The sequence below is a fragment of the Stegastes partitus genome, unplaced genomic scaffold, assembly GCF_000690725.1.
Source record: "Stegastes partitus isolate 25-593 unplaced genomic scaffold, Stegastes_partitus-1.0.2 Scaffold687, whole genome shotgun sequence".
In the NCBI taxonomy this organism is placed as follows: Eukaryota; Metazoa; Chordata; class Actinopteri; family Pomacentridae; genus Stegastes; species Stegastes partitus.
Window position 1 is genome coordinate 138,360 of NW_007578418.1, and position 15,382 is coordinate 153,741.

A 15,382-nucleotide genomic window follows, 5' to 3' on the forward strand; every position below is an offset into this window, starting at 1 on the left:
TCATCTCTACACCTTAACCCTCACCAGGGTCATGGGGGGCGGAGCCTATCCCAGCTGACTCAGGGTGAAGGCAGGTTCACCTGGACAGGTAACCAGTCTATCACAGGGCTACACTTAGAGACAGACAACCAAGCACACTCACATTCACACCTACGGACAATTTACAATCACCAATTAACCTCAGCATGTTTCTGGACTGTGGGAGGAAGCCGGAGAACCCGGAGAGAACCCACGCTGCACGGGGAGAACATGGAGACTCCACGCAGAAAGATCCCGGGTGTCCTCACCGGGACGCCAACCGGAGACCTTCTGGCTGTGAGGCGACAGTGCTAACCACTGAGACGCCTGCAGCCCTGTGCTTAACACATGGTGCTAATTTGCAAATGTTAGCATGCTAACACGTTAAACTGAAACACGGAACATGGTTACATTACATACTAAACGTTAGCATGTTAGCATGTTGGCCTTGATCTACAAATAATATTTTTCTCTTTTTCAAAACCCTTCGAAAGACACGTGATACACATTCTGAATAAAATATTGGCGATTATACATTAATTAACCACCCAAATAATCTCATTTTAAAAAGAATCTGACATGTAGTTTGTTTGTTTTTTACTGAAGACAGCTGATGAACAGGAAGTGATGAACGTCCAGGATTACATGAGCTAGAAAACCTAGAAAATGGCTGAAATCCTTTAAAAACACAAAGATGTGGTCAGGATGCCCTACATCGAGTCACGACTGGGTTTAACTACTTCATTCTTTACACTGTCATAAAATCAATGCTCATATTGCACTCTGAGGTAAAACAGATAGCGAGGGGAGAGGATACAATCAGTGTTGTTTAAAATTAAATGTTGTATTACTGATGCCGTGACCGCTTCCGACACAGACATATATTCACCGACTGTATTCCTTCCAGCGCTGTAAAGTCTGCAGGTATTGTGTTCATTTTTTTACTCGGTATCATAACATCTACAGGAGACCGCCGCATCTGTATGTGATATTAAATATGAGAATCAGCTACGAGCATCTCTGTAATTTCCCCTGACCGCAAAACACGTCTTATCTTGCTTATTTGAAGACCAGGACCTCTATATGCTGCCATGCTTTAGTCTGAGGAGAAATGCTTTCAGATTCCCCGTCTGTCTTTATGGTTCCTTGTTTTATGGCAGATAAATATCCTGTTGGGAAACAATAAGTCAGCATGTTGGGAATAACGCTGGGCTCTGTGGTGTGACAGAATAAAACACTGGATTTGATTGATTTATTGATTGATTGGCCACTTTCCACCGCGACTTGTAAAGATTATCTTTAGACAAATCTATAGTTTTTTTTCTGTTTACAGTCATGTTACAGAAGGAATTATGGGTAATAAGATGCACCAATCAAGCCGTTTTACTCTCTCTGCCTTTAACACTGTGTGAGATAACGTGTGAAACTGGACTCCTCACAGTTCTATCCGATTTCGACTCGTTTGGATTTAAAGCCGTTATGTGACAGAACGCACTCGTAAAAATCATCACAATTCAGTTTCCTGTAGCGACCAGGTCTGGAGTGGGTGGAGGATGCTGGGCGATGCTTCGTCAGCCCGATTCAGAGAGCTGCCTCCATAACATATACACACTCACATCACAGTAAGTCCACTGGCAGCCTCGGACCGGGCCTGTGTCTCAAACCCCCGAGTACAACATGGACAGTGAGTAAAACCTGGCCAGTGCACAGACAGACTGAAGAGGGCAGCACATGGGGGATAGACATGGATGTATTTCAAAATGCTGTTTCCAAAACATTGTTGAAATATAATGTGTATGCAGAGCGACAGCTTGGAAGCAGCTCAACCTGGTCTGTTTGCAAAGGGTCTTATTTTAGCCACGGACCAGGCGCTGTGGTCGGTACCACGGGCTTAAAGATGAGACTTCTGGGGAAAATGGCCACGCGTCAAAACATTTTCATCCTCGGTTTTCTGCTCCTTCTTTTCCTTTTTCTGAATCCCTGTGGAGCTGGTGTCCGTCCAAGGCATTAATTAGCTAAAATAAAGTCAAGCTACAACTAAGAGCTGAAGAATTTAAAAATACACATGAATGCATTTAAAAATAGACTCGATAACAACCCAGCCGGTCACTTTGCACTTTGTGTATATACATGTATTATTATTTTCTTTATTTATTCCATCTCTTTTTGCATTGTTGAAAATTAGATTTATTTATTTTCATCCCTTTCTCTCTCTATCTTTATTCTTGTTCATCTCTTTATTGTTGTTTCAGTGTGGAACAGCTACACAACACATTTAATGCACCTTACACCAGGTATAACTGTGTTTATGACCAATAAAGGCCTTGAATCCTTGAATTTAGAAAAAATAAAGTACTTTAATCTTTTACTGTTTTATTCATTGTGCAGGTTGAAGGCGTGGCAGGTTTGGCAACAGAGCAAATACAGGTTCATCTACGATATTTCCAGTATTTTTCCAGCACAAATATGTTCCCTTAGAAACAAAAAATAATCACAGAACCAGAATTTCTGACTGAAATGTTTCCACACGTCTTAGCATCACAAGATAATGAGGTTTTATTATCACTGTGTTCCTTTATTCATAGATTTACATGATATGTACTTGTTCAAAACACCCACTCCTGCAACAAATAAAGAGCATTTCATGATCTTTTATCTTCTGAATTTAAATTAAAGTTCAGTTATTCGTGTTGGATTACTGACTAAGACACAGAGGGGGATTTTAAACGTCCTGGTGTGAGTGAAGTTATTATCATACAGCCCTCGGGCTCGCTTTCAGGATCCGTTTTGATCCTCAACAAACAAGTCTTCGCTCTTCATATCAGCCTGTCGGTGGAGGATCTGCTCAGGCTGCCGCGGCTACTCTCTGACTTCGCCAATTGATTCATCAACTTATTTTTTCTGATTGGTTTCTTGACAGCTTCCCAGACTCTTTGACTCTTCCTCTTGCCTTGAGGTCAAACTGTGCGATGCGTCTGCTCAGACAAAGAGGATGCTCTGAGTGCTTCAGGTAACCTTCACACTCACTCCGGTGGTCGGTCAGTATTCTGCATTCTGCACATAGAAGAAGAGTAAAATATTAAATAAGGGATGAAAACTGGAAACAGACTTTGTGATTTATAATGCTACTTGATTCACCAAGTGGAATTGTTTTCATGATTCATTTCCTTCTGCACTCTCCTGCTGCTTCTCTGTGGGTCCGTCGTTACGCAAGCTGCAGCTCAAAAGGAGGATGACGCCATCTGCTGGACAAAGAGCTGAAGGAGGGAGCTCACTGTAGAGCTGGGCATCAAGGCTACGACGAAAAAATGTGTTGATATCGTCTATATGTTTATGCATAGCTTTAATTTCAGCAAGATTGTAATAACACTGTTATTACATGTAATAACAGTGTTATTACACTGTTATTACATGTAATAAAAAAAACACATCTGACCTGAGGAAAGCTTCCTGTTTACACTGCTGCTCTGAAACTCTCCTCCCAGCAACACCATAAAGTTCTGACTATTAATATTTATGCGCACTAGTTAGATGACACAGTTCATGTTAACAAAGCACGCTGACTGCTTCGGTTAGAACTACTACAACAACGCTGTTCCTGAACATCTAAAGGATGACCCAGTTCTGAGTGAGAGGACTGTTCTCTTCCATCTTGCGCTGAATTAATAACAGCTGACAGATCTGAATGCCCAGTGTCTCCATGCTGGTGTTATTTTCTCTGTCTGAATAATTAGGCCAGAATTTGGACAAGTGAATTTTTTCTTTCTTTCAGAAACGACAAGACCTGTGTTGTTCAGCTAATGAGAGTCCTGCGCTTACGAGACGCTGTCGACGGGATACAGCGATGACTGTGAGATACCAACAACTGGAGGTCAAGAGACGTGAACGTGACATACGTGAACAAAGCTGTCTCTAAAAAATAGAAAATACTGAAATTATGGTCAGTCTTATTTAACTGGACTCAATGTGAATTTCCTACATTCACCATATCGTCTCTCATCCTTCATTGTGTGGAATCGATCTGCATGTTTGCTTCAGAATTCAAAATCAAACCAAAGCTGCTGAGTGTTGGAGGTATGGACGTTCTGCTGTTACGTAATGGTGGAGGTTCTGTGCTGCTGCTGCTGTTATAGCACCTCCCTGAGGCCAAACGACGGCTCTCACCTTAAAGAAGGTATGGGTATGAGGTAAAAGGATCTCCTGACATGTCCAGAACGCTCTCGAGCATCTACGTGAACATGTTTCCTTGTCAACAACGGAGAGAAGACTTTATGAGCAGAACCTCGGAAGATTCATCGCAACACGAAATCCCTCCGTAAATCTCAGAAACACAACGAGCAGCTAAAAAAGACATCCAGGAAGAAACCAGCAGAGTTGTGGGAAAACATCCTACTGGGTGATGAAACCAATATCAACCTCTATCAAACTGATGGGAGGAGGAGAGCAGCTCATGACCCAGAACCCGACCTCATCCGTCAAACATGGAGCCGCTGCTGTCGTGTCCTGGACATGTGTGGCTGCCAGTCGGACTGGCAAACTGGAATTTATTGAAGGTTTTACTGCTGACGGAAGCAGGAGGATGATGCAGAGGTGTGCTCCAGCATTCTGTGGTCAAATGCATCAGAACTCCCTGAACAACGTTTCATCATTCAGCTCTTTCTGAGCGTACAGCCACGGCAGCCGTAGAGCTGTGTGGGTTAGGGAGGTGGAGCATCCTGGGTCGGTCAGCTCATCCCAAACTTTAACACGGATCTGAAACCAATAAACAGAGTCTGAGTACATTCATGTGTTTTCAGGACTATTCAGACTACATGTCAACCAGCAGTCACTCCAGAGGGATTTCCAGGCTGCAGCTCTGCACCGCGAAAATATTACAAAGATGTCTGACCAACTCAGCAAACACATGAGTTACAAACAACAGCTGCTCTGTGAATTCATTTCAGTGGATAATGACAAAGTTAGATGTGATAGAAGGTCCTGGTCTAAACGCTACAGACTCTGAAACAACCCATTAGAAACAGGACTAAAACCAGGAGGTACACAGTCATGGGGAAATGATCCATCCTCACAGCTAAACATTTAATTTATGGTCACACATGAGACATCTATCAGTTTGCTGAAAGGTGCACAATATGGGAGCTTTCAGATTTGGGTACGAGGACTATATCTTCCACAAACATCCTCCTATACAAATTAAAACCCACTCAAATTAAAGCTGAGATTTATTACTTTGGTGCAACATCCATCATGATTTGAGTCTAAAACACGTGTAACTGTCCGTACAGTATGAGCCACACCTGAGGATGTGGGTGTCAGTGATGCTGTTTGTACCATCAAATCATTCTATACATTCTAATATAAAATAAAACAGGATTCAGCTGCAGTAAGTTTCCAATTACAGACACACTTAGTGAACTTCTTAGAATTTTTTCCCCCATTATTATGAGTTTTTGCTTTGGTCTTGTTTCTTCTGAGATCGTGTATTTTACGAGTCTGTAGGAGATATTCAGTTCTCTGGAAAGTCACTTACAAACTAAATACCTAATAGGCAATTTGGTGCATCCGAGCAGCAAACAATAAGCTGCACCTGCGCAGTTTACAACAGAGCTTACATAGTAAATAAAATAAAATAAACACTAAAAGTTCAGGATGATACATGGGAATTACATCTGCAACTATCAGGAACATTGTGGTCGTAAATACGAGGTTAAATATTTGTTATTTCTTATTTTTAAATTCATTTCTCCAGGTCTGCTCTGTGACGTAAATGCAGTTGAGGCAGACGCGAGTAATCGATCCCCGATCTCCGCCAGGGCAGAGCAATGTTTTCATGCCTGCTGACGACTTGCGCTAGTCACTCTGCCATGGCGCCCGTAATGTCGCTGATTAAGGAGGGGACGTCGTAGCATCTTGTTTTAATTCGCTTTGGTGACAGGTACCCAGCGCGTTTCGCTACTCCTGGTTTGAATTTAATCACGTTCACCTCCGAACCGGCCATGACCGTGGAGCAGAATGTCCTCCAGCAGCATTCTCAGAAGGTAAGCTTACAGAAGATAACTTGGCGGCTAGCTAACTTTAGCCTAACTGCATAGCTGCATAGTTTTAGGGCTCCGAAAAACAGTCCCAGCGTCGGCTAGGCAGCTCCTCGGTTTGTTGGCTTAACCTTGACTTATTGTTTAATAGAGTTGTGGGCCACCTGTCCGCAACGAACCGCTTGTAAATCCCAAGTAATTGCATTTAAGCTAGGCCTAACGTTATCCTAGCTCTAAACGTTATCCAATATTTTGCTAGCTTGTTTTGCTAGCTGGCGTTAGCTAACGGTCCTACGTAAAGTTAAGTTAAACCTCAGCGTTGTTTGTCTGAGTCGGTTACCAAATCTAGCAATTTTTTTTGTTTGTTGTTTTTTTTCGCGATGCTCTGCTCGTTAGCATCCCGTGCTAACAGTGTCGTCAACTGAAATAAACAAGGCCAAGTGACAGGGACAGATTTAACATTAGCGCGTCGTCAACTTCGTAGTAAGTAAAGCTGGTGTGTGTGCGGGGCTCTGTGGCTGGACACCGGTCATATTCTAGCCTCCCCTCGGCTGTGAGGGTCAGTATGAAGCGGTGGTTGAAGCAAACGTTTCCTCGGGACGCTCATCGCCATATCTGATAGCTTTGTTTACAAAGCGTGGCCAGCGGCGAAGGTGGGAACACACCCGAGAGCCGCGGCGCTTGGCGGGGCGCGAGCGGCCGGACAGCGAGCCAAGCGGGTGACGGTTCATCATGATTGTGTTTCATCTGACAACACTCTCGTTTTACCAAAGTGCATCAAGAAGAAGCTGTGCTGGTTGTGGGATTTGCTCAGTGGCCACCATGCCCAGCACATTGCATAGCTCTGGTTAGTTATGTAACCCCCGCTTGACTGAAACGGAGGTTAGATGTTTGCTCGTCCAAATGGGAAGAAATCATATTTTTGCATGAGGCTTATGTAATCACAGTGGTGTTTTACTACGCTGCACACACTTTAGTTCTTGTGTTCTGCAGCATGAGCCCAGTGGGTTAAAGTGAACCCACTTTAGCTGAGAACATGAGCAAAGACGTGTGGGGCCATAGGAACAAATACTTGATTTTATAAGCAGCAGCAGCAGCAGCAGTGTAATACAAACCTCATTATGCAGTCTGACCTTTTCAGTGGCTGAATTTAAACCAACATTAACAACAGTACAACATTTAAAATAGTCGAATGCATTTTCAGTCCACTATACATGACCTACTTTTGTGAACACATGCAGGTCGTTGTTTTAAAGTTGAAGCTACTTCTTGTTATGAGTCTTAGTTGTGATAATGGATTACTGTGTTTTGGGATTTGTGTGCCTCACCGTCGGAGCGTTTCATAAGTGCAGGGCGTGGTGCCGGTTTTCATGTCGTGACCTGTAGCTGGAGAGATGAGGTCAGATCGAGGGACGTCTAACCCTGACTCTGCAGTGAGTTTAACGTACAAGACGGCCTCGAGAACCTGCAAATGTTCCTGTTTGGAACCATTTGCAGAAGCTCCTCGGTGCCACGCAAAGAATTCTTTGGCGTTATTCACAAGCTGCCACTTAAAGGCCGATGACCGGTGTGTCAAACAGCTATTCCAGACGTGTCACATGGAGATGAGATGTATGCGTGCATGTCTGAGTAACTGCTCTTGTGGTCGACTCGTCCCAAATCTGTCAGAGGTCTGACTTCCTTCTCACTTTACCGACGCTGCCAACATACCTGCATCCTTCAGTCCGTCTGACGCTGACCAAAACACATTGTCAAGTCAATATATAGCCCCCATATAACACATTTCCCTGTGAGAGCTTTACAGGCTGTACACCATACAACACCCTCTATCCTTAGATCCTTTATTCAGATACAGAAACAACTCCTTTAATCACTTTATCGCAGGAAAGATACAAAAAACTCAGTAAGCTAGAGGGGTGGTCCTCTTCCTAGATGGGCAGGCATACAATATGGAGTATGTAGAATGGCCGACATTAAAGTATGAACAACTGGAATAACAAAGCGATAGATGGTGCTAGTTGGGAACATCCAGTAGTTGTCTGAGAGGGTGCTAAGTTCTAGTCTTAATGTTTGCTTGCCCCCTTCAGTTCAAGCATACCAAGCCCATGAGCCACGCTGCTCTGATTACCGTAGTGATGGAGCTCTTTTCCATTTTCACAGCAGCTCGCCTGCCGTGATTGAAGCCGGTGTTTTCCTCAGTGGGACTTCACTGTGTGGTTCGAAAATGTTTGAAGAACAGAAAAATGAACATATCCTGTTGTAAGGTTTTATTTTGGACACGGGGTTTCTCGTCAGTAAGTCCTCAGAGTCGAGTTTCCGTGGTGATATTTGTCATTCTTTGCAGTGACGTGCCACCAGTCCGAGCAGGACTTCCCCTGGCAGAGAACACGAGCATCGGACTCGCTGCTGAAAACAAATCGGATTTGAAGCATGCGTTACTCTAAGGAGTTAACTTTCTTCTGATTCTCAGCAGTGACGATGTAAAAAACATTTGCCCCCTGGGTTTAAATGAAGCACACAGAAAGTCTTGTAGCTGGCAGCAGAATGAGGGTTGAGTCTCAAACCGGCTACAGACGAGCTTCTGCAGAGTCTTACTGGAGGCTAGTACAAACTGTAAATGCAAGTTTTCCCGATGCGTAGTTTGTTCTGAAGATGATTTTGTTGTGATGACACAGTCGTGAACAAAGGTTTCCAAACACTTGTAAAGACCATCATGGCAGTTTTGAGTTCCCAGTGACTCCCAAAACTGCAAATTCCTTCAAATTTTCTCTCATCTGATGGCAGAACTTTCCCCCAGAAGGCCTTTTCTTCATCAGTGTGATCAGCAGTGAACTTCAGTTCAGCATTAAGGCTTGAGGAAGAAAGACTTCCTTCTTCCACTGCAGCCTCTCAGCCCATCCTGGACACTGACACCTGTGTTCCAGCAGCTTCTAGTTCATTGCAGATCTACTCTCTGGGGATTCTTGGTTGACTCTTGACCATCCTGACTGATTGTCTCTCAGCTATCGATTTGTTTTTTCAGATCAGTGCAGAGCTCCTCAGGCTTTCCACTGTAGTGTTTGTGCTGGAGTCTAATGAGTTTATCAAAGTGGCTCAGAGATGTCAGAAGCTGTAGTCAACTGTAATAACTTACAAAAGGTTAGGAGGCCATGCCCTGAGACATTAACACAACTGTCTACAGCAACAAAACTCACAATTCAAGTTGCTATATGTGTGTTTCTAAGCCAGCAGATTTGGTCATATTTCCAGAAGACATGTAATAAATCTGGGCTGCAGGTGGATCAGTGGTTAGCATCGTTGCCTCACAGCTAGAAGGTCGCTGGTTGGCGTCCCGGTGAGGACACCTGGGATCTTTCTGCGTGGAGTCTCCATGTTCTCCCCGTGCAGCGTGGGTTCTCTCCGGGTTCTCCGGCTTCCTCCCACAGTCCAGAAACATGCTGAGGTTAATTGGTGATTGTAAATTGTCCGTAGGTGTGAATGTGAGTGTGCTTGGTTGTCTGTCTCTAAGTGTAGCCCTGTGATAGACTGGTTACCTGTCCAGGTGAACCTGCCTTCACCCTGAGTCAGCTGGGATTGGCTCCGCCCCCCCAGTGAGGATTAAGGTGTAGAGATGATGGATGATGGATTGTGTTCATATTAATGTACTATTAATATTGTTGATGTTGTCACGTTGAACTGTAACCGTGTTAAACTTTATTTACAAAACATATCGGTCTGAAAATATTTGCTTGGCACAATGTTTCGGTGGATGATTTCCCTGTACGTCTGTAATTTACCTAAACAACAGCCAAGATGGCGTGTGGAGACTCTCTAGGTATGTAGTGTAATCCCACAGCGAGCAGGTCGGTGTCGGCTCTGCAGAAATGTTCCTTCGCTGTAAAGTGACCAGGACGGTTAGCTCCTTCCTCTCACATTCATTCCCGTCTGAAAGCCGTCGCTGTTAAAAGTGCGATCCAGAGTGTTTTCCTGTAGCCACGTCTCTGTGACACCTAATTTGTAAATCACTGTTACTCTGGTACTTTGCAGACTGTGGTTGGGGGGTGATGAGGAGGATTGGTTTTTGTGTTGGTGGTGACGTATCGTGCTTCCAGGCGTGATTGTTTTTCGTTGCGTGTTGTGTAGTAGCTGTAGCAACCCCAGCGAGCGTCTCAAAGCGCTGGCGGTATGGAGGGTGTAGAGTGTTGTGTAATCAGTCCACGGTGTGTGAAAATAACCTCCAGTAATGAGTCCTGACACATGAAGAGGCATTCGAACTGGTTCTCTTGTCTGTTGCCCGACGCACCTGCGAGAGCCGCGGTCTGCGTTCGTCTCACTCAAGACTGAAGACTTCTGCCTCGGACGCTGACACTAAGTGCACTCGCCCATTATTTATAGTGCGTTTGTTCGAGCTGTTGCGTTGCAGGTGAAGTGTGTGCGGCGAGGCTGTGCGACCCAGCTGGCTCTGACATCAGTGGTTCACCAGAACACATGCACAGGGTTGAGCACTGACAGACGCATTCTTTATGAGTTAGATGGCGATTTCTAACGTTGTGATGTGACGCTAAGATTGTTTTATGATTTACTTTAATGCAGCAAAGTTCCCACAGTCTGCAGAATAAAGATTGTTCTTCCCTCTGGATGGTGGGAGTCCAGATGATGTTCTGCGACCGTGCATTGGCTTCAGATATTAATCAGTGTTGAGTTAAACACTGTTGATCAGTTGTGAATATCTGAACCGTTGGCGTGACATCGGTTGGTGCGTTCCCACATGAGCTCCAACTAACATTTAATTTCAATCGAATCGAAAACAATGAAAGGTGTTCGACACTGATTTTGTCCAAGATGATCTATTGGTTGTGCTTGTTTCATTGGACCAACAATAGAGTTTATAATCAGATACGACACAGACGGCGAGTCATTCCCACTCTGGTTTCAGAAAAGGCAGCAAACGTTACTCAAAAAACGATGATGACAAATTAAACATCTTATTCTCACCTATTTTTAATACAATCATTACAAAGGAACCCTACATATGAAATATAATAATAAAAAGGTGTCCTATGGCCTTAGATAGAGGTGCTTAACTTCCTGTTTCACTAATACATCCAGCTGCCACAATAAGAGCCTCATGACTAAGTTTGTTATTGATTCAGGTGATGTATTTTTTCACCCACAAAGTTGCGGCCCGTTTACGTCTGCAGTCTTTTTTTAGGAACCTGCACCACGTTGCTTCCTTCACTTCCACAGGTTGTGCTCTGAACTGCGTTTTTATCCTTCCTCAGCACCAGCAGACGCTACTAAACCAGTTGAAGGAGGTCACAGGCACAACAGACGTTCAGCTGCTTCAGCAGGCCCTGCAGGTACATCATGGACCACTCGGGTTACAAACTCTAACACACACTGTATATGTGCACAATGTTTGCTTGTATTAGGAGATGATTTTTCTGTCTCAAACCCAATCATATTAGACTGTTTGTGGAGGTCATCATCTGTTTATCGCTCTAGACTAACAGTGTACAGTTTGTTCAACACACATACCTACTGAATCATACCATGACATACATTTACTGTACTTTAGACAGTTTTGCGTGCACTTGGTGGGTCTTGTTGTCTTCTCCCGTCTCTTATGTTTCACGTGTTCACACCCTAACATCAGCCTAACCAAACCCGTCGTTGCTGCAGGTGAGCAATGGAGACCTGGCTGAGGCTGTGGCCTTTCTGACAGAGAAGAACGCTAAGGTTCCTCAGCAAGATGAAACTACCTACTACCAGACGTCCCAGGTGGCCAGCGACAGATACATCAGCGTGGGCAGCCAGGCAGACACAAGTGAGCAGCACACGGGAACCTTTGGCTCAGAAGTTCTGTAGAACTTTGATTAAAAGAAAATAAATAAATCAGCTCAGGTTACAGTTTAATATCCTCCATCTGCAGTACAGTTCTTTATTTAAATACTCATAGCTTAGAAATACAATTCTACCATGTTTGACATTTGTCATTATCACACACAATTTACAATACTTTTTATTGGGAATGCTAAATCAGATCATGACCTGTGTGTGTTTTCTTCTTCCAGACGTGATCGATCTGACTGGGGACGATAAAGATGACCTGCAGAGGGCTATCGCCCTCAGCCTGGAGGAGTCCAACCGGGCGTTCAGGGAGACGGGCATCACTGATGAAGAGCAGGCCATCAGCAGGTGAGCTCAGGGGTGTGACTGATCCCTGTGCTAATAAATACCGTCAGGTCAAAGCTAACGGCACGTGAAACAACCCAACACTCTTAAAGTGAGCTCCCTACTATGTAATAAATGAAATGAATTAATTATGTCCTTATTTGAAGGAATTTTAAAAAACATCTAAACACAACCCTGAGCAGCAAGTTCAGTGTGATGTGACGTAAACACAATAAGGAGTCAGACAGTCGATTTAAACCCCAGTCGGACCAAACTGAACCGCTCATAAGCCCTTCGTAATGGCGTTCCTACGCTTTTAACCTGCGAGTTTCTTTTCTGGCAAAAGATTAAATGTAAGGATGAAGAAGCATGAAAACCACTTGTTAGCAGATTTAGTGCAGATAAACTGCAAAAGACGAGCCAGCGACTGACGTGTCTGCGCCCCAGATGTTAATAGTGAAATTCCTCTTTTTAAAAACTAATAAAAATCACATCTGAAGACCTTGAATTGAACTTGAAGGCAGGTGTGGCGATGCCGAGATCATCTGGAAGAAAAACGATGTGCGTTGCCGTCATTTGAATTTGTTTGTGTTTGTGCCTTCCTCTCTTTTCTTGTGTTTGTTTGTTTGGCTTTTTTAGAGTTTTGGAGGCCAGCATAGCAGAGAACAAGGCAAGTCTAAAGCGTACCCACACAGAAGTATGGAGTGATTCACCCAACCCACATGACAGGAAGAGGATAGACAACTGCCCTGTGGGTCTGAAAAATGTTGGCAACACCTGCTGGTTCAGTGCTGTCATACAGGTGGGCACGCACACAGATACACCGACTTACCAAGGGTCCAAAACCAAAACCATAATTTAAAACACAGTCAATCCCTTTGAGATAATCAGTCTTTGCTGTTAGAATCCTATGAAGGCTCTGAGGTCTTTCCTCAGTGCATCCCTGCTTCGTTCCATGTGATTGTAACGATGCAGAACCCGTTGCTTTAATCTGCCGCCGTCACACTCAGCAGCTGTAGATAAGAGAGCCGCCTGAATGTTTACAAGCTGGCAAACGTTAGAAACGCTCGACCGTTTCAGCGCGGCTTCCACAAACACTCGATTTCTCGTTTGCTGGCGGAGTTGGTGATAGAATGTGACCCAACCTGAAATATGCCAGATGAACACTGGATACGCCGTCACATGGTGCCTGGCTGCTGTGTGTAACGTTACCCGCGACAAGGCGGCAATGCTTGAACCAGCTGCACTTAAGCAGGAGTAAACAACTTTCTCTCATCCAGATAAAATGTAGAACTTCTGTGTTTACATAAATGTAGAAGGCAGAAACATCATGGCCTCGGGTCGAAGCGATGATCGAAGTAGCTCTTGTTATTAATATTTAAAGTTGAGCAGTATGTTTGTGTCGCAGTAATCTAATATTCTGTCACTTCAGTGTCATTTTGCTTGTTATATATGTTTTAAAAGTATCCCTTTATCATTTCCTTACTTTCCTACATCCCTCCAGGTTGTTTTTTTAAAATTACCTTTATCATGATATTCAAGGATTCCAGGAACTTTATTTGTCACGCCAGCTCACATTCACAATATTTGTGGTACAAAATTAGCACTCAGGTCCTGGTTTTTAAAGAAAAACAATAATAAATAATAGGTACAATAAAAAAAACAAGAGCAAAATAGTAAAAATGCAGCAAATATCTATTACTGAATACGTTAGCTTTGATTAGCAGAAGAATGTGAGAGGGTTGTGGTCACCACAGGATAGATGATGCATAAGCTTTCAGTGTATTGTTGTATTCATCAGGGGAATACAGACACAAAGTGACTTGAGAAGCATGAAGCATGTACAATTTACCAAGTGGTACGAGTCCTTGTGAGAGGTCTTCAGGAATGTTGTGACTGTTGCTGAGAAAATCCTCTGTTCACTGAGACACTATTCAGTCCGTTTGTTGTAGTTTCTGTCTGGCATGGAACCATGTATGTGGCCCACGCTGCTGTTGTTGTTTTGTTTTCTTCAGTTTAATGTTACTAATGTGTGTTTATCCCTCTTCAACCTCCAGTCTCTGTTCAACCTGCTGGAGTTCCAGAGGCTGGTGCTCAACTACTCACCGCCAGCCAGAGTCCATGACCTGCCTCGCAACCAGAAGGTGAGACCCCCACGTGTCCTTCTAGGACTCCACACAGGAGAGCGAGAAGGAAACAACAAAGACAGTGTGTGATGTTGTTTCAGGAATGCTGCTTCGTTCGTCCGTGTGCAACCTCACATCTGCCCCGTCTACGTCCCATTTATATCATCGCAGCTCCTCTAAAGTCTATCACAGCTCGCAGTGCTTTAGCTCCGAGGGTTTGACCTTCTTAGAGACATGTGCCATCAGTCAGCAGCTGTGCGATTGTGCCCTACGGTCACTGCAGCTTATCATTTTGCCCCTGATAGTTCACTTAACTCACTGCGTGTAAGCTACAAGGAGCACCAACTGGTGTGAAACATGTGATGAAGCTTTAGGTGTTTATCCACCAGGACAAAAATCAGCATGCACAGAGCACATGGCGTGATTGATCACTACGGTTTTTGTTTTTTTTAAATTGAGATACTCCAGTCTGCCTCAGTCACCACGACACTGGCAACATACTTGTCAGCATGTTTTTGTTTTGCCATCTTTTCCCTACAGAGTGCTCACCATAGGGTTAGCAGCCTGCTGCTAATCTGCTTTAAGCCTCTGCTGTGGAAGTGTGGTTTGGGATAGTCATCTCTTCATCTCAGTTCTAATCACTGACCTTTTGCTGTAGCAGTGTGTGGCTGCTAGAGCTTGGAATCTAATCTTTACATCAACATCCCTGACTCACCAGCACAGAGAAACCAGTGTGTTTTCATTATGTGCTCGTTATATCGTAATGTTACTACGATGACATCTGAAGACCACAGAGAAGTTAAATTTAGGAAAAAGAAGTTCTCAAATCACTGCTGTGATCTAGTAAGGGAAGTGCATGCTTTCCAAATCAGATATGTGTTGATGGTGAAGTGGTTTTGAAACATCTGCCAGTCAGGAGATGTCTGTGAGGAGGCTCCACAACCAGGGCTGCAGCTCCTCCATGTCTCCTTAGTGTGTTACGTACAGAGCAGTTTAAACATTGCTTTAAATTACAAAAAGTCTTTAAAAATGTATGATGAAGTGACACAAAAC

At 43.9% G+C, this 15,382-nt stretch overlaps 1 protein-coding gene across 2 annotated transcripts in view; it reads left to right on the forward strand.

Moving 5' to 3' along the window:
• Positions 1-5,816: 5,816 nt before the first annotated feature.
• Positions 5,817-15,382, forward strand: part of usp25 (ubiquitin specific peptidase 25) — a 29,864-nt gene continuing 20,298 nt past the window's right edge. For both annotated transcript variants that reach the window (XM_008290633.1, XM_008290634.1), the window contains exons 1-6: positions 5,817-6,056; positions 11,312-11,389; positions 11,712-11,856; positions 12,104-12,227; positions 12,843-13,005; positions 14,261-14,347. In XM_008290633.1, coding sequence (XP_008288855.1) covers positions 6,015-6,056; positions 11,312-11,389; positions 11,712-11,856; positions 12,104-12,227; positions 12,843-13,005; positions 14,261-14,347 — 639 coding nt within the window. In that variant the 5' untranslated portion in view covers positions 5,817-6,014. The remainder of the gene's footprint in view (positions 6,057-11,311; positions 11,390-11,711; positions 11,857-12,103; positions 12,228-12,842; positions 13,006-14,260; positions 14,348-15,382) is intronic.